The 19352-nt window shown below is 52.3% G+C and overlaps 1 protein-coding gene across 2 annotated transcripts in view; it reads right to left on the minus strand.

The window, feature by feature from the left end:
* Positions 1–17435, minus strand: part of TRPC3 (transient receptor potential cation channel subfamily C member 3) — a 47612-nt gene extending 30177 nt beyond the window's left edge. For both annotated transcript variants that reach the window (XM_090288758.1, XM_090288757.1), the window contains exons 1-3: positions 17169–17435; positions 6752–7523; positions 1345–1533 (exon numbers count right to left, since the gene is read on the minus strand). In XM_090288758.1, coding sequence (XP_090144884.1) covers positions 1345–1533; positions 6752–7523; positions 17169–17392 — 1185 coding nt within the window. In that variant the 5' untranslated portion in view covers positions 17393–17435. The remainder of the gene's footprint in view (positions 1–1344; positions 1534–6751; positions 7524–17168) is intronic.
* Positions 17436–19352: the final 1917 nt, after the last annotated feature.

Raw genomic sequence — 19352 nt, forward strand, 5'->3', positions numbered from 1 at the left:
CTGCCTGAGTCTCTTATGGGACCGAACAGCCCACCATGACATAACTGGGATCCTTGGTGACATGATGGGCCGATATGAATAAATATGAGTTTATTTTGTTATCAGGGGAACAATTCTGTAACATGTAAAGTTATTTTGAAATGCCTTTCCTATAGCCAGGGCCACAGTTGAGGGGAAGGGGTTCATGCAGCCTTGCTATCCCAGAAGAGATTTTTCTTGGAGACTAGGAAGGAGATGTGGGGGATATGGCGGAAGGAGTGGGTGGCGTGTTTTCTCTCTCTGCTGGGGCAGATGGGTGAGTGCTGAGTGAGCAGCAAAGGTGGCCTTTAAGAGAGAGAAAGAAAAAAGAAGGATTACGTGGTGCTTTTTTGGGCATCCCAGAAGAGAGTTCTTATATACATTAAAAATGAACATTCCAAATCAAAACTTTAATGAATATTCATTGTGTAGCATAAAAAAACTAATCAGAAACACCTGCAAAGTCTTAAATCTCCTTTCAGTTCCAAATATATTCTTTTTGTCACTGCTGCCTGATAGGTGACTGACAGCAAGTTTATTATTAATGACGCATCATGCGTTATCATCTATATGCCGACTTATTTACAGCGAACACGCAGGGGGACTTTCAGTCTGCGAGACAGCCTGCTTAGTCGCCACACGCCCGCCCGCAGGTGAGCTGTCTCTGCCCCCACGAGACTTTCAACCCAAGCTCGAGGCCCTGCGCCAGCGGAAATCAATCCTCCCCTCTCCGATGCTCACGAGAAGAGATTCATATCGCAAGACCTGTGAATAAGTGTCCGGACAGGTTTCTAAAAGTGCTTTGACATCCATCTTACTCAAAATTATCTTCTTTTTTCCAATATGGCAAAACCTCTGCTAGCAAGAAGCACCGGGGGGAGGGCGGTCGGGCCAATTTCATTAGCTTGTAACGACGACGCCTTGGAAAGTGATTTTACTTTGACGTGTACTGAGGGTCTTCATGCTTCACCGTCCTATTCCTTGCATTATAACGGGCAGTTTACAGCCTTCGTTGTCATATCTTAATCCATCGAAATCCCACCAAAACTCAGATAGGTAAGAGATATTTTATCCTCCTTTTATAGAAAAAGACTGAAATTTAAATAAGCCTCATGATTTATCTAAGGTCTCATAACCTATAAAATGTGGAAAGAATCAGAAGCCTGATATTTGACCCCCAACATTACCATGATGCTTCATGAAGAAGAAGAATGTTTTCCCAATAACGTCTATACTTATTATGGAAAAAAAAAAGTCCTGGAATTATGGCACAGCGGACATTCCCATCTTTTCCAACATGGCGCGGGATGACAGCGGACCACTCACCTTTTTGACTTCATACTTAATGGCAAGTTTGACGCGACTCAGTGAAGCCTTGTGCCTCTGTACCTCCGCGGGCTCTGCTGAGTCCAGGTCTCCATTCAGAATTGCTTCCACCTCCTCTGAGTCCCGGCAGAGGTCCAGCACGCCCACCACGAAGTCTTTGCATTGCATGGACAGCTTCCGGTAGTCATTCTAAGAACGAGAGGTTTAGAGCTTAATACAAAGAAGGCGCTTGAAGTCCATGGAAAGTGTTTAGGTTTTCTGTGCATTGGAAGAAGGTGCCCCTTCCTCTGGCTAGGGAGCTGCAGCCGCTACGTGGACGCTAGGCTTGGTGAGTTAGGGTTGGCGGGATTTGATCCTCCACCCGCTGAGCCCTGACCGTCTGCAACCTGCCCACCGCGTGAGACAGCTCTGAAGGTGCACATCCGTCATCAGCCTGTTTCAGGACATGCTGGTCACATGCTGATGCTGAGAGACCAAAGGATCAGAAAGAGTGCTCTCTCTTTTGTGCAGATAAACAAGTTTTCTTAAAGCCTGAACAAAACCATTTGTATAATAAAAAAAAAAATTTTATCAGTTATTTTTATTTATTTATTTATGTGTGTATTTTTTTATTTGTTGGTGTACAATGAAAAAGAATTTTAAATGGTGATCTTTCTAAAGTGGCGATTTGACACAGAAGATGGCCTGCACGTGAGAATCACGTATCCAGTGTATGATCCCCTGCCTTGATGCAGACAATGCGTCCCGAAGTGCACTCCTCACCCCTGCAGCCCGACGGCACGTGCCGTGGGTCAGTGTCAATTCTCAGAGCTCGGGCCTGATGTCTGGGAATGACTGGCTTGTAGGGACTGTAAAGAGCTGGACAGGAACCAGCAGAGCGAGTGGGCATTTTTCCTTGTTTGGCTGCAGGGCACATTTTCGTGTCCTGCAGAACCTCGGGAAGGGACGCGCCACATTATAAATCAGTGCCTTCTCAAGGACTGTGGGTATCAACACTCAAGAGAAAATTTCCAGGCCCCGGGAACTAACACGTTGCTGAGAACAACCTGGTGATCTTTCCCTTCGTTCGCGTGTGTGTGCAGACGGGTATGAGGCAGGCGGCAGTGGGCAGCCTTCCCTGCTACCTTCTGCAGGGAGCTCGGTTTCTCCCCTTAGGCTCCCATACGGTGTCAGTGATCATCCTAGGATAGTGTCTTCCTTCTGAAAGCCCAGCTCCACTTCTGCGGCTTTCACTGAAACCACAGCCCACTAAGAAAGTTAACCAGATGACAATCTAATCCGGTACACTCGAGGAAAATAGAATTCCTCCTTTCAACATGTCCTGAGACGCTGCATGTGTCTATTAACTAAGTAATACTTTGCACAGCAGAACTTCCAAATTCTGGGCATCCCAAACCCACATTTTAAAGGATACTGTTTCAAAAGGCAGGAAGAATCCCAATTTTGTCCCGTAAATCATTCATTTATGTGATGCAATGGGCAACAATCACATCACCAACTAAAATAAACAAGAAGAGGAGACACTGTTTAAAGGTTACCCAGCCTAGAACAGTTTCCATTTCCGACATCAGAAACGCAGAGACAGCACAGTTACAGCTAATCCTTTTCCCCTCATACGGGAACAGATAACATGAATAAAAACTTCAGCCCCTGGTTTCCATTGAAGCTGGGACCAGGCCACTGATAAAATTAATAAAATGTTCAGTCTCTGGTTCCTATGCAGCGTGTCAGCTATATATCCCTCTGCCTTCCACGCCTGAAAGGCTAATGAAATACTTTATTATAGCATCCAGAAGAAGTATTAAGTCCACGCCTGTTTCCATGGAAAGCTGCCCTTTTAATGTAATTGTTTAGATGACATTCCCTCATGTTGCTCTTCAGCTCAGACTGTTCTATAAGATTTGCTACAACAGAGAACGGCCCCCGCACCATGGAGCAGAAACAAGAGACTGTCTTCCATGCGTGAAGGAGACGTAGGAATCACTTCGACAGTAACACGCAGCTAATGACTCGTTATTTGTAAAAATGTGGCTGTTAGTTTTACCAGGAGGTCCCGCCTCACGTCACTTCACAGCTCCGACCACTTGCCTGCTCTGTGTTTTCTGCCCGGCCCACAACCCAGGCCTGTGCCCTGACTGGGAATCGAACCAGCGACCCTCTCGTCCCAGGCTGGTGCTCAATCCACTGAGCCACCCGAGCCAGGGCCATTCTAATTCCTTTTCATCCTGTTTTCAATCACTTTTTATCCTTAAGAGGAAAATGGAAGTTCAGGCTGGGTCCTGTCTGAGCCTCTCCCGAACGACAAAGTCAGTGTAGTGGTTACAGCGTCAGTCTGAAGCCAGACTTCCTGGGTTCACATGCCGCAACCACCACTTGCAAGCTGTGTGATCTTGTGGAAGTTACTCGGCCTTTCTGATGAGAATAAGCCGACCTAACGTTGCTACTGCAAGCATTCAGCGCTTAGAGTGTGCTTGGTACACATCAGGTACTACCGAGGGGCTCCGGCATTGCCAGGTACAGCATGTGAGATGGGGTACTTAGGACGGGGACCCGAGACTCCCAAATCTAGGCCCAGCAGACGGGGCCTTGGCCATAGCCTTTGCTGTCCCATTTGTAACATGGGAAGTCTGTTTAGCCAAAAGACTCCTGGAATATCTGCCTGTTACAAAATGCTGTCTTGCTTTAGGATTATATTCGTTTTTCTCTTCCCTACAGCCCAACCGTGATAATAGTTGAAATTGCTTTTCTGCTTTAAAGAGAGGAGAACTGAGGCCCAGGAAAGGCAAATAGCTTTTTTTTTTTTTTTTTTTTTTTTTTTTGCAAAGAAGTGCCTCACTGGCTCAGAATTAGGAAATCTCACTCTATGTTCTCATAGCTTAATAAATGACTAGCTTGCTTGCCTCTGACACTTGGAGGATTAGACCCAGGGTCCATCCTGTCCACTGTCCTGTTTCCCAGAATAGCTACAGACGGCATTTGCACACCCAAAATATTACGTTAATAACCTGTCGCCACGCTGTCCTCCATTAATTTATCTAAATCTATATCTGAGCGTATTCAACCTCTCGGGGTAATGACCTTCAGGTATTTCTGGCACCAGGACTCCCGTGTTCTTTAAGGAATTTTGGAAAGGACAGGGCGGCTGGGAGCCTTCTCCGAAGCACCCACATGATGGCAGTGGAGGGGGAGGTTGCTAGATCTCACAGGCCACAAAACAATGAAACAGGGGTACCTGGCTGGAAAGGGACAAGGCACCTCTTTTTCACTGGGGAGCACACCGTCTGCTATTTCATTTCAAACTTGTACTTGGAACTCAAAGTCCTCTGGAAGGAATACAGAGGACAGGGCAGCTCAGGGCAGCTGCGTGTCTCCACAGCGAGCGTCACGTCCAGGCCTGCAGAGCGCAGCGTCCCAGCTCAGAGCCGTGAGAGCCGATTTCTCCGCCTGTCCAAGCCCGGACAGACGGTCATGCGTGTGGGACGCGAGGGCAAGGAGGAGAAGGGAGGGCAGGTAAGAAGGCAATAATGAGGAAGAAGAGGAACATTCAGTCAGGGGCGGGGGCCTGTGGTGTCTGGAGACCACGGCTCCTCAAGAACGCGAGAGAAGGTTCCGCTTCCCGAGCGCTCCCTGTATAATTCAGACCCAGGAGTGGCAAGCGAAGACGATGTTCACATGCCCTTGGACGTCTGGTTGCTTTTATGCATCCTTCTGAAGGCCAGGTGCGTTTTCTCCTTTTATTTTTTATTTTATTATTATTTTTTACCTCTTTACTTGTACTATTTTCCCACCTTTGAAAGATTATCAAAAGTGACTCTTTAAGTCAGGGTAAAGGAGATTCTAAGTATTATTGATGTAGATTTAGCCGGTTTCAGGGGAAAACTATGAATGACAGGATTTTTAACCCTGGCTTTACTGAGATAAGTTCTCTGCACAGAACTGCACACTGCACCACCGTTCGTAAATAGTAAAACGTAGTCTTAGAAAATATTCCCTTTTGTAGAATCTTTTTTATACACTTTTCAATATCTATCAAGCAGAATGCATAAAAAGAAGGTTAGCATAATACTTGAAAATGGCAAATAAACTTAGAATTATATTTTTTACTATGTCAAAATAAAGAAGTAGCATTTAGAACTCCTTTACCTGAATGTTTTTCTATTCTCTGGGTCCAAGGAAATAGGTCCTTCAAATATCTCATAATGAATCTCTTCAAAGGGAGTAGATACAAGGTGCTATTTATTTTATTCTTCATATTTTTCCAAAATTATTATAATAAATATGTGTAGCTTTTCTATCAGAAAAAAACTGTAATGGAATAACATAAGCTTATCCTGTGGCCAGAGCTCCACCTGGACAAGATGCGGGTAGATCCACATCTAGGAATTTGGTGTGAATGGAAGAGGAAAAAACCCACAAAACTTCCCTACCGTGTTCCTGCAACCCCTTAGCCTGCACTACATTACATGGCTAGTTACATTTATGCGAATCTCGCTTAAGTCTGAAAAACTGTAACAAGCTCTGAAAGACAGAATGATCGCTCCTTCTGGGACCTGTCATCAGAACGCTGGCCTAAAAAAAAAGGTGAACTTAAGATCCAGAAAATGATTCAAGAAACCGATGTGTACAGTCACCTTCTTACACAGACAATGGGAGACGAGCCCCTGCGGAAAACCAGTCTGACGGACCTTCGCCACGACTAATGCAGTCACCTCCTGCCCCAGATTTCATGGGGAGACTCATCCAAAATGCAGAGAAGGATGTAGCAATTGAAAAAGAAAAGGCTCTGCATTAATGTCTAATTTTTTAAAAAACGAATAATACTGCTTTGCCTGGAGATAAGGTCCAGGAAAAACATTCACTCGTTAAAAACAAACCAACAGAAAACCCTTTAAAGTAAAACACTCCTCTGTCCTTGATTTCTGCTCCCCCGCTGATTGCACAAGCGCGGGTTTCAGGGAGCGGCATTTTTGTCGTATTCATGACATGACCTTGGGAGGGTTCTCTATCAGTCTTTTAACTTCCAATCCAAAGGGATGCACGAGTGTTTGGGCCAGTAGGCTGTGCACTAAGACTCCTTGCATGTTGCGCCCTGCCGTACAGCTAACCACAAGAGAAGGAAGAATTTGGAAGGGAGCCGGTCACACCAAACACCTCCTTCAGACAAAAGGGGGAGAAGCCTTGTGCTCTCCTTGATACTTTCCTAGAACACAGAGCAGCCCCAGAAGGGCAGTTCTCGGACCCAGCACATCCCCAGGCCCCCTGAAGCAAATTTTCCAAAGCACCATGCTGAGCAGGGACCATCATCAACATCCTTCTGAGCGACTCTCCCAGTCCCTGGAGATGTGAAATCCACCCACGGGGCAACATTGGTTGGGGGGCAGGGCGGCCGCGGGGGCGCTCAGCTTACCTTGAACTCCTTCTCGATGTTGGCCAGCTTGGCCAGCTCGTTGCTGAGCTCCAGGGCGGTGAGCACGGGGTCCTCGCTGGACAGCGACAGGTACGCCGGGCTGGCCAGGCCCCTGTAGGCGTTGATCCGGGAGCGCGAGTGGCTGAAGGAGTCGTGGCCCTGCTTCTCGGTGCAGTCCCCGCACTTGCAGAAGTAGTCGTGCGGCCGCTCGATGCGCGCGCCGCGCAGCAGCAGCATGTGCACCACCTCGTACTTCTGGCAGTGCGCCGCCAGGATGATGGGCGTGATGTCGGGCGAGAAGCGCGTGCCGTCCTCGTCGTACGCGTAGAAGTCGTCGTCCTGCAGCTCCTGCTCGCAGGGGCTCAGCGTCAGGCGCCCGCTGGCCGTGAAGCCGGGGTGGTTGAGGATGGCCTCCACGATGCGCACGTAGCCCTTGCTGATGGCCAACAGCAGCGCGTCCCCGATGCGCGCCAGGTTCTCCTTCTTGAGCAGCAGCTCTGTCACCTCCAGGTGCTCATTGCCCACGGCCAGCTGCAGCGCGTTCTGGCCCATGTAGTCCACGCAGTTCACGTTGAGCGTCTTGGACTCCTCCAGCATCTTGCGCACCACGGGGATGTTGCCGTACTCGGCGGCGTCCAGGAAGCGCTCCTCCTCCGCCGTGAGGCTGGTGCTGCGGTCGTTGAACATGAAGGCCGGGCCCCGCACGGCCTGGCGCCGGCCCTTCTCCCGGATCAGCGTCTTGCGCCTCAGGGATGGGCTTCCGTCCATGGCCCTAACCCGCAGCCACGGAAAAAAAACTGTGGGTCACTAGGGCCCTGCTGGAGCCCGCAGCGCCCGGGTCGGTGGCAACAGCGCCCCTCTGACGCACACCTGTACCTGGGCGGCCTGAACCCGGGAGCTGCCACCCCCCCACTATGCGGACAGCGGCTCCTGTTCCGCAGAAAATGGCTTTCAGGGGGAACAGTGGCAGAAGCCACCCAGGTACCCGCGCCTCCCTGTGACCCTGGCAAAGAGGGAGCTGGCCGTACCCCTCTCTCTACATAAGTTTGCTTCCTTTAATCTGATAATATAAACTATACAACCCTAGCCTTTTAAATTTAAATTTCATTTTTTTTCTGGCCCACGGTATCCAGGAACTTAGCTGAGATCTAAAAGTGCTGTTACCTTCACCTTCCGTTCCCAGGATGCTGACGCAGCCTTCCCCTCCGAAACAATTTCTCACATAGCCCTTAAATCAATGATCCTGTATTCCATGCGTTTTAAACCTATTTTATGATTATCTAACTTCTTTTTTAAAAATAGAGTGTTAATACAATAAATACCTCCCCAGACAAGTGGCCACTGCCGATCTCTGCACGGGAACGTCATGCTTCATGTATCATTACCCTGTGTCCACCGGGAGTGTATACTCAACCAATATCTATCTGTTCAGGGGAGCCCCCAAGTCTCTTCCTGGGCCCTGTCCTCTCACGTGATTCCACAGGCACAGCTCTCTGTCCCCTGATCACTCTAAAGTGCCCCTTCTCCCTGAAGCCAGCACCCAGCATCTCAGGCTGCTGATTCAGGTTTAGCAATTTCAAGGTCATCTGTGAGTCACTGGCCAATCACGGCAACCTGAAGCCTCTCTTTGGGAATGCTTCTCATCTGGTCCCTTCCTTCCAGGTCTCCCTGCCAGCAGCACCTTCCAAGGTCATGGCTGGATCATGACAGCAACTCTCCGCCGACACAGCATGAGGAAAGGCACGCGCACTTGACTGAAGACCTGGCATGTACATGTTTTTCACGCATGATCATCAGTGATTCTCCTAACACCACTATGAAGCAGGCATTATTTTCTGTTTCCTGCACAAGAAAACTGAGCTCATAAGAGAGTGCCCAAGACTACACCCAGTACAAAGCAGCGCTAGGACTCCGCCTCTTCCTGATGCTTCATGCCGTCCCAGTTTTCCTCTTTGGACCCCACAGTCACCCCCAGCACCTTGCTCTCCTTAAACTCTGCTTACACCATCACACGTCTCTCAAAGGCGCAAATGAAAACTAGAATCCCCTGGCTGACTTCCAGGGGCACCGACAGCCCGCCCCACCTGCCCAGCCAGCCTCCTTTCCTTGCTGTTGCCACCTTGTAAATGTATCACTCAGCTTCTTTCTGTGCTATCAAGGGCACACCTGTGCTAGCAGGGTATGCTGTGAAAAACGAGTAAGGTGCTTCTCTCTTGTGCTTTTCCAAGTGCAAGATCTTTGCCCTGGCTGACTTGGGACCCCTGCGCAGGCGTGAGGTGTGACCTAGGTGACCTAGAGAGCTGGGTGGGTGGGTGTGTTCAGGGCCAGGGAGAAGACAGGTTTTAGTTGGCAGTGCAAACAGCAGGAGCAAGGTGATTAGCAGCGTCCTGCAAGGAAAACGGGATTCTCCAAACAGAACTTTGGGAAAGGGAAATTGTCTTGAGGAAGGGTTTGCTCCATTCCCGTGTCCTCCAGTTAATTCTGAAGGAGCCCGGTCCCAGGGTGCCCTCATCCTGCAGATGAGGCAGCATGGCCTCAGTGCTTCCTGTCCTGGGGCAGAAGGCAAGGGACAGTCAACGTGCGGATCCGACAGGCTGAGGACCCACGGAGGGCGGGGGCCTCGTTCTGCTTACTCTGTCTGGACGTCTGCGACCAGCCAGCCTGGTCAAGCAGCAGAATGGAGAGGGCTGTGTCGGGTCCTCTCATAGGGTGGACCCTTCGAGGACAGCCAGGGAACCTGCACCAAGCTTGGACGACCACGGGGGCTGTGAGCTGGACCGGGATCCATCCTGCAGGCACCCTGTTCTGCAGCCCGTGGGAGCTGAGCTGAAACCTCGGGCTCCAGGGAGCACAGCTGGGCCCTAACAAAGGCAGGGCAGCCGAGATCAAGTCACTTCCGCTGACAGGCAGCACCCGAGCAGACAACAAACATCGCCCAGGGACCAGAAGTCAGAGGCCACCAAGTACACATGTTCCCTCCAGGGGACACATGGGCTCCCCTCCCCCGAAGCCCAGACGCTACAGAGAAGAGCAGGGGAAGGGCCGGCTTTCTGAGAGGCTGAGCAATTTTATCTGCGTGAGAGAGAGAATTTCCTTCACAAGAAAATGTACTTTATAATATCCAACTAAGACCAGTGACATCGGCCTCATAGCAACTCTCTGGAGTGCCCCGAACCATAAAGAGACTCTGGACCCTTGTGGGGACTCGGGCAGGGGGCGGGGTTAGAAATCAGCAGGCAAAGGCCCCTTGGACACAGGCTAAAGGGACGGGGGCCCTGTCCTAGCTGCCCAAGCCCCTGGTCAGGCAGGGCAAGCCTTTTGCTTCATTTGCCGATGGCTTCATTCACGTGTTGAATGAGATTAAGTGTCTGCTCAGCAAGCAGAATGCAAAACGAAGTTTAAAAAACTAGGTGGAACCACAGTTTGGTTCACTGTCGGCTCTCGCAGTCAGTGGGCGGGCAGCCCGGGGGAAAGCCCTGGTCCAGGGGAGCGACAGGGGGGCCTCGCTGCTGCTCACGCAGGCCGTCCGGCTTCCGGACCTGCTGCCCCTGCCTCCGGGTGCGCCTCCCGTTTCCCCCCGCCGCCGGCTCTCGTCCTGCCTACCCCCACGGCCCGGCGGGCACCGCGTGTCTGCAGGCAGGGGGCAAGGCCTCACAGGTGATCGCCAAACACCTGCAGGAGGCTGTTCACTCAGAAACACTGCGTCTCTGGCGCTGGCTGCGACCCCCCCGGCCACTGCAGCCTGTCCTCTGTGACGCTGCCAGTCTGCCCCGAATCCGCGCACTTCACGTTAGTCGTCCCCTTGATTACTGTCTCCTTGGATACTCAGGTCCCCCGAGGTCACCTGAAGGTAAATGCGTCATGCTTCCTAGTGTGTTTTATACACCTCGCCAGTGCCCAATGTAGGGCAGAGGATGTTCAAAACGACCGTGAACAGGCACTAACTCCAGGGGAAGAGACCTGGTTGGAACGGTGACTTCTGAAGGTCTCTGGAAGACAGAGACCTGGGAGGTGAGCTTAGGGGGCCTGCGCCAGGCTCGCTCTACTTGCCATGCTGCGTCTAGGGCGTAAGAAAAATGAGTAACAGTTTGCGACTCAGAATAACAGTAGTAAATATACGTTTAGCTTATGTGCCAGAGCATTCTGGTTCTGTCAAGAATGGTTTCTATGGCTCTGGATTGAATCCCCAGCTCTTTCGCGCTCAGCAGCAATGGACACTATCAAAGGAGCCACCTGAAATCCTTTGCTGAAAGGCAGAGAACTAACCAGCTACTCCATCTCCCCGGCAAGGATGCAGGCCAAGTGGTAGCACTGCCCACATGAGCCAAAACGATGAGAATCACACCGAATAATCTGGACTGATGTGTTCGCCACCCCGATGAAGGTGACTGCGCCGGCCGGCAAGGACCCGGTCTGTCACCGTGTGAAGGGCAGGAAGAGCAGCAGGCGCCACGGCAGCAGATGAGCGGCAAGGAAAGCACAGAGGAGGGGACAGAGTGGGAGCAGCCCCCACGCTAGCTGCGGTGCTGGGTGGTGCTAATTGGAAGGGGAAATGACCGCGGGCACTGACAAAGGACAGGAAGGTCACAGATGAGAAGTCAAAAACAGACAAGCTCCACTGTCCCCCTGGCAAGCAGGCACCTGCCAGCAACACAGCTGCCCCTGGGGACACCTGCCTCTGTGTGGTGCGTCTCACAGGTGAGCGTGCTGGGGAGGAGGAAAGGGCAGCTGATGAAGGGCCTCAGTCATGTCATCAAAACACACGTTGAAGTGTGCAGCGTGCAAGGCTTACAGAAGGTGCCCCATCAGTGCGACCAGGCTCTGGTGGATGGGACGTGGGGTTCCGGCAGGGCCATGTCCCACAGCACCGGCCCTGAGGCTGCGTCTTGACACCACGATTGGCTAAGTGACAGAATGTCACAGGAGCCACCCAAGCGGCAAGGTGCAGCTCTCCACTTAAGAAACAGGAAAGCGCCTCTTTCATCCCTAAAGACATCCCACCAAGAAAGGAAAACGCCAAGATTCCAGTGCTCCCAGGTCTAGAGAGATGGTTGGGTCTCCGCAGCCACGAGACCCCTGAGAGGTCCTGCTGGTCTGTGTTGCGTCCAGAACGCTCCACACAGTGTTTAGATACATCTAGTAGACACATGCGAATCCAGCAGTTGTCCTCGCAGTGACTCAGAGGAACTGTGTGTATTCGAGGAGGAGGGCTGGGCCCCCCCTCTCTCCATGTCCTTCCCTGTCACCCTGCTCACTGAGGCCATGTGAGGCCCCTCAGCAGCTGAAGCCAGAGAAGCACAAAGCCATTTCACAGTGTGTCCCTGCTGAAGGTCCACCGGGAGCAAAGGGGAGGACCCCTAACCGTCATCGGCATGACGTCTTGATAATACCTTTTTTTCAGATTTTATTTACTTATTTTTAGAGAGAGGGAAAGGGAGGGAGAGAAGCATCAATGTGTGGCTGCCTCTCGCACACCCCCAACTGGGGACCTGGCCCACAGCCCAGGCCTGTGCCCTGACAGGGAATCAAACTGGCGACCCTTTCGTTTGCAGGCTGGTGCTCAATCCACTGAGCCACACCAGCCGGGGTTTAATGCTACTTCTTAAATGTAGGAGCCCAAGGAAGTACTGGAGCCTTCTAGGTGTTTCTGCCTCCAGGAATGGTGTCTGCTGAGTGCCTCGCTCCGGACTACCGCGGCACGCCCTGTGACCGTCTGCTCTCCTGCCCGTCTCGACAACAGTCAGCAGCACCCTTACGGGCAGAGATCGGCCCTCTGCAACCCATGTGTCTGGATTTTGGTAGATGGCTGATGAAACTCAAAAATAAAATAAAAACTTCTTCTTACCCAGAAGAAGCTCGTATTCGGCTATTTAAATATATTAGTCATGATCACTTATATAGATATGAACCGCTAATGTTATGAGAAGCAAAGGGATCTGGTTTTCTATCATTATCACTTATTGTCCAAGGTCAAATTCTGAGGTCTGAAGACGCTTGCTCGTATCTCAGCCCCCTGCGACCTACTTTCCAACGGAGGCTCTACATGCACCGGTCCCACTTGACAAAATGTATTTAGAAATGCAAAAGAATATCACCACTGTCATACTCTTTCCGGTCACACATGTGTGGACATTTAAATCTCATTGTTTAAGAAGATCTAGAACCAAATCCATATTGTCACCTATTGTTTGACTAGGACAAAGACAAAAGGGGGATTCTTTTGGACTAGATCCTTGTAGACAAATATCCCTGACTTAGATGCTAAATAAAAGACAAAACGCTAGGAAATCCGAAGGATTCTCATAAAGCCACTGCTGAACCCTTATGCACAAGTGTGACCTGGCCACCCAACAGCTCCCAAGTCCAGGCCATTGGCCTCGTCCCCGGCCAGACCCATGCTGTGTAGAGCTGAGGGCATGCTGGAAAGGAAGGCTGCTCGGTGGCCATTCACTGTCCCTGAGCATGCACTGAAGGGGGGTCGGTCATCTTCGTGCGGGACAGAGACAGTGTTAGGTGGGGGCCTTCAGATGACCCTCAGTTCACACCACCCAGGTTACCCTCTACTCCACGTGCCGAATAAGAGTGCTCACGATTCAGAATGTTCTTCCTTCTGCGACCTTGGCTCTGTTACGGATATTGTCTCAGTAGGCCCTAAGTGAATACCAAAAACATATCATAGAAGTGTCTGGTTTCAAGGTGATGGAATAAAGGCCTTTCTTATTCCATCTGCTCCCCAAAACTACCCCCTAAACAACAAGGAGAACAAAGAACAGCAACACAGATTTCATCTTCCTGAAACCGAAAGACATTTGCAAGCCTGCCCTCAGCACGTGCGGAAGGAAAGAACTTCTGTGTGGAATCTCAGAATGTCAAGTAACACAGGAGCAGAGAGTGAACTGGTGGCCCGGACTGTGGGACGTGGGGAGATGCTGGTAAAGGAGACAGAGCTGCAGTGATGCAGAATGGGTAAGGCCAGAGTGCTAATGACTAGAGCTAGCAACACTGTATTCAGTACAGAAGCTCTGTCATTGATTTGCCAAGTAACCTTAGAAATGGAGCACCAATGTCCTCCTTTGCCACATGATGATGACGATAAAACCTGCTTTAAAGAGGTGTGATCCAAGGCAGTATTAGGTAAACGCACATGACTGCGTTGACTATGAAAATCCAAAGAAACACCAAACAGGGCCCTCTTTTCTAGAAGTCTTTCTCTGTGTAAGATAAGAGACCTAAAGGTTTTTTTGCACGTACATTACTATAAGGATCGATTCTTCTTCCTCAAAGTAGAGTCCTAAGTTTCTGTCTTGGTTTATCGAGTATACTTGACAAGTGTGGGTCAGTTCTTCCCTGTTCTTGAAACTCTTCTCTCTAGGCAGCCTGGCCTTAGCACCACGCGAGCCTTCATCCTCGTCTGTGCCCTGTGCTTGCTTCTCTCTCTCTCTCTCTCTGCCCTCTAACAAAATATTTCCCTTAGATAAGGGAGCCTAGGCCCCTTTGTTTTTGCCATCACATTCCTTCTCCGGTGATATCACTACTCACAGGACTCAGTAACAATTCCCATCAGATAGCAGACTTTCAAATTCTGTGAGGATTTGCAGCTCCAGCTTTCTGTTTGACGTCTCTATCAGAATTATCTGAAAACAAGGACCCTCCTCCTTGCTCTTTTACTTTCAAAAACGAGATTAGTGATCACTTAGTCATCTAGGTTTAAACCAGCAAGTCACCTCAGACCCTGCTCTTCCCGTCAACCCCTTCCGGGCAGTTAGTTGCAGGTTCCCGAAGATTCCAAACTGTATTCTCTCTCCTGATCTCCCCCCGCACCGTTTCCATCCCACCGGCACCGCGTCACAGACCCTAACCTCAGCCCAGAGAGCCACAACACCCCCTCACTTACTCCTCCGCATCCTGCCAGCTCCCACTTCAGTTCGCCCAGCGCTCAGAGTAGCCTTGATCAAACCGACGCTGCTTGGAAGTAGTCAACGCCTCCCTCTCGCCTCCTCCTGGAATGTAAGGCCCCGCACACCAACGCCCCGAACCAACACGCTCAGCCACGTCGCACTGCTTCCCTACCCCCACTCTACGCTCCAACCACACTCAGCTCCTGTTCCCTGGACATGACTGGCACGTGGGGAGGGGGCGAGGGGAGGGGGCTCGAACAAACTGCCCCCTGTGTCTCTGCGCCCTGGCCTATGCACCTCTGAAGGCCCCCAAAGGCTCCCTGGATCTCTCCACAACCCGGACGGTCCAGCTCTCCTTTGTGCTTGGTGCCCGCGTGTGTGTTTATGGTGCTCATTCTACTCTAACGTAGGGCATATTCAGCCGTGGTCAGTTTTGTTTCCACCTCTCCCTCAGGAGGTTTTAAATTCCTTGAGCGCAGACAAGACGCCACACCCATCTTTGTGGCCTCTGTGGCTCGTTGCACCTGGCCTGCCCTTTGCACATGTCAACGCCTAAGAAAGAGCTTTGAAGCGAAATCCACGAGAACGCCTTCAAATGCCTTTCTGGAGTTCATCCATATATTACAACCGAAACGTCTTCAGGAATGGGATAAAGGAAGTCTTGGTTCAAATCACTGACTGAAGTGAGAGTTCTATCAAAGTTTTTTTTTTTTTTTTTTGAGTCTTGTTTTTGATACAACAGATGACATTCCTCCTCCTGAGTCAGTCTGTTTAAATTTCCCAAATAAAATCCTGAGGCATGGAGCAGTGAAATGAATAATACATCAGGCGGAGGAATCTCCTGGGCGGAAGTGGGTTCCATCTCCTGCCTTCCTTCTATTCCGCCTTCAGAAGAGAGCCCTGGGGCTGTCGTCCTCCAATCCCGGCCCAGGGCTGCTCGTTCACCCTTGAGCTATGAACCCGGGCCCTTCCTACTCAGATGGAATGAAGAGCTAATCTCTGCAAGGGGTATCAAGCTAGTCTCTGACGTTACCAAGTCACAGGCCTCAACTAAACATGGAAAGCTTGCTGCCCTGCCTCCAGAAGAAGAAGGGAAGAAAAGTTTCTTAATGTCTAGCTCCTTAAGATGACTGGGCCTTCTGAAGCACTCTAGTAATCAGTACAGCACAGCGCTTATTTGCTGAGTTATGTAAACTCAGCACACAGATAGGAAGGTGCTCGGTCAGCCCTTGGGCAGCAGGTCCAGAGCGTGTGCCCAGCGCCTTGTGGAATGGGCCTGAAGCGCCAAAGGCAGAAGGAGAGGGCGCCCTGCTCCGCCCCACGTCCTCAGCTAAGAGCACTCTGGTGTCCAATTTAGTGTGAATTTAAGGTAAAAGAGAAAAATGTTAAAGAATCAAGAAACTGAGCAGGGTTCTAAAAAGCAGGTTGACAAAAGAAAAAGTGGGGCACGGCTTCAAACCCTAGGGAGGCAGGGAAGCGAGCCGACGGTGCTTAAATCCCTGCGGACCCCCTTACTTCCAGCCAGGCCCGTCTTCAGCAACACCTGCGTTTAATAACGGGCTGCGCCCCTCATTTCAAAGCCAAACCCTTCCCTGGGCGGGCGACCTACGACTCCCGCTGTTCCCCGCGGTCGGTGGGTCCCGGCGGCCCGCGCGGCAGCAGGTGGCGCTGCAGAACCACCTCCCCCGGCCCAGGTGCGCTGTGTCGGGCCCCGGGCGGCAGGGCCACCGCCGCGTCCCACCCCCGCTTCCTCCCTAGATGTGCGCGCTCTTCCTCCAACAGACAGTAAAGCCCGACGTGCGTGTCCAGAGCACCAGTGAGCCTGCGCCCTGTAAAACGCATCACCCTCTTGCCATCTCCTCTGGGTCTCGCAGATCCGGGAACGAAGCAAAGTTGCTCCTTCCGACACATTCGGGAGTCGACCTCCACCTTCGCTTTAAAAAGACGCAGCTGCCGACCCTGAGCCGCCCTGACTGCAGCCCAAGTCACCGGCGAAGCAGTTCCCGCACCGCTCGCTCCCGGGGAGCCCGCTGGGGCTCCCGATCCAGACTTCCCTGTGAAGGGGCCGTCGGGAAACCAGGCGACCCCACGCGCCTTCTTCCCACGCTCTGCATCACACACACGGTCCCTCCCTGCGCCCCGACGGCCCGGGGCGTCCGAGGGGACCCACATTCCGGGGCAGCTCGCGCCCGGACGCAGGGACAAGTCGGGGAGCACGCGCGCCCGGGGCTATGCGCACGCTGCCTGCCTTGACCCCCTGAGTGAGCGCGGGCTCCCGGGGGCCCTTCTCCCAGGGGTTCCCAGCCCACCGGCCGTAGCGCGCGTGTTCGCGGCTGTAGGAGAGGGAGCGTTCACAGGCAGGAGAGCGAGCCCGGAGTCCTTGGTGTCGGTCCGCGGGGCGGTTCTGCGCCCCAATCCAGGGCTCGGTCCCAGAATCAGAAGGGATTGGGTCTGGGGTCCCCGGCACGTCGCGGGCAGCGGGGGCGCCTCCCTCCCGGGCTACAGCGGCCGGTACTCACGTGTCGGGCCCCGGGGACCAGGGCGGCGGGCGGTGGCCGTACAGTTCCCGCGGCGAGGGCGCCCAGCGCGTCTCCAGCCCCCCGTTGACGCCCCTCCAGGCCCGCCGGCGGCGCTGCTGCTCGGTGTCCACGTCCTCGCCCTCCTCCTCCTCCTCCTCCTCTCCCTCAGGCTCGGGGAAGGTCACCCTCGCCTGCTCCTTGCACTTCCTGACCTTGGTGGACATCACGCCGGCCTCGGTCGGAGGAGCGAGGGGATGCCTGCCGCCGGCCTCCGCCTCCGCCGCGTTGCCTCCCCGCTGCGCCCCCGGCCCGCCTCCCGCGGCCCCGGCGGCCCCACTCAGCCCCGGGAGGGGGGCGAGGAGGACCCCGCGGCGCAGCCGGACACCCAGCGGAGGGAGACGGTAGCCGATTCCGCTGCGCTGGCGCCCACCCCCCAGCGCACGGCGGCTGCGAGGAGTCGGCTCGGGGCTGCGCGGGGCGCGGGCGCTGCCTGCTCCGTGGCCCGCGCCTGCTCCGCCAGCATCACTTGCTAGGACGCGAGCGGGACTGGGATGGGAGCGCGGAGGGGGAGGGGACGAGTCCTGACTCAGGCCAGCAGGCAGGGCGGCGGGAGGCGCCCTCCTCCCCGCTCGGCCCGCTCCCTCCCGGAGGCTCCGCAGCCCTGCAGGCACGAGTTTCCTGGGGAAGGAAGAGAGAAATCGGCCAGCTCGGTCGTCTTCCTGCCGTCCGTGGCCCCCGTCACTGCACGGCGTCCCTGTGCCTCGTGCCTCGCGGTGAGGCTTAGCTGAACCCACAGAGAATCAAGTGCGTGTCCCTGGGGCCTTTGTACCCCAGGAACGGTAACGGTTTCCACGTGCATCAGGCGTAGGGATTTTTAAAAACTGAATCTTAAAAACATCCAACGGGACTTTCCAAGGAATATGTTCCAGCAAAATTTAAAGTCTTTTAAAAACCAAACAAACAAAAAAACCCCACACATTTTAAAATTCAAGAGCAGCATTTCTTCTAGGAGAAAAGACTCATGGAATTTTAGTCAGATGGAATCTTAAGGATCAAAGGAATTTATCTGTCATTTTAGAAATAATAAAACTGAGGCCTAGAGAGACTGAGCAAACAACCCAAAGGAGGTAGCTCGTGAGAGACTCAGGCTAGACCGAGGTAGTGAGTTTTCCAGAAGCCTCAAACAGCCAGCGTTTCAGCACGTCCCACTTGGAAGAATTACAAAAATACCAGACGTGCTCCAATGAGACAAAGAAGTTACTGGTTTTTAATTGTATCCAATGTTACCATATCTCTTTAGGGAGCAATTCTTCCCCAATTTAAACAAAACACACTTAAGGAAAGGTAGCTATTTGGAATTTAATTCTTAAAAAGTAAAATACTGTGGGTGTGTTTTGTTTTGTTTTGTTTTTTTGAGATAATAAACCTGTATGTTTAAGGAAGCAATAAAGTTTATTGATACACCAAACACAAAAAAAATTAATACTACGTCGTGCTTTCTAGTGGCAAGCCCTTTTCCCCAATGGGCGCAGAAAGAAGGAAGTGTGCAGAGGCTCGCCCGGAGTTGCCAGCCCCCTAGGGTCCCCCTCTGGAACATCTCTAAGGCGGGACTGAGCCTCGGCGTGGGCTCCCATAGCCCCCACCACGCCCACGGTCCCCAGCCTGCCTCTCCCACGCCCTTTCATTCTCCACGCTGCTACAGAGACCATGCTCCAGCAGGTCGGCGACCATCTCGGGGGGCTTCCCAGGGCTCACAGGTTAAAATCCAGATTTGGCCCGCCTAGCCCTGCGTGGTCTGAACTCATTGTTCTGCCCATCTTCCCCCACCACACACACCCTAACTGTGGTCACCCTGGACCTTTCTCTCTGTGCCTGACATTCTGGACACTCCCCCATGTCCCTGCCTTTGTCTGTGGCTTTCCTTTCTTTGAACTGTCTCTCTCTCCCCTCCTTCCCCGGGGACACTTCTGCTTTGCCCTAAAATCCTAAGTTTCATGTGTCTCTCATCTGACACCCCCTCCTACATCCCAGTGATGCTCACGTGGCCCCTGGTCCTTTCCAGTGTCCCTCTGTGGTACCACAATGTTACCACTGGTCACATTGGATTGAAAATAGTTCTTTCTGTGCCTGTCTCCTGTTTAGACTGAATTCCTCGAGGATGGTTTGGGATCTTAGTTCCTTTGA

This window comes from Furipterus horrens, unplaced genomic scaffold (genome assembly GCF_987537825.1).
Source record: "Furipterus horrens unplaced genomic scaffold, mFurHor1.1.pri manual_scaffold_10, whole genome shotgun sequence".
Taxonomy (NCBI): Eukaryota; Metazoa; Chordata; class Mammalia; order Chiroptera; family Furipteridae; genus Furipterus; species Furipterus horrens.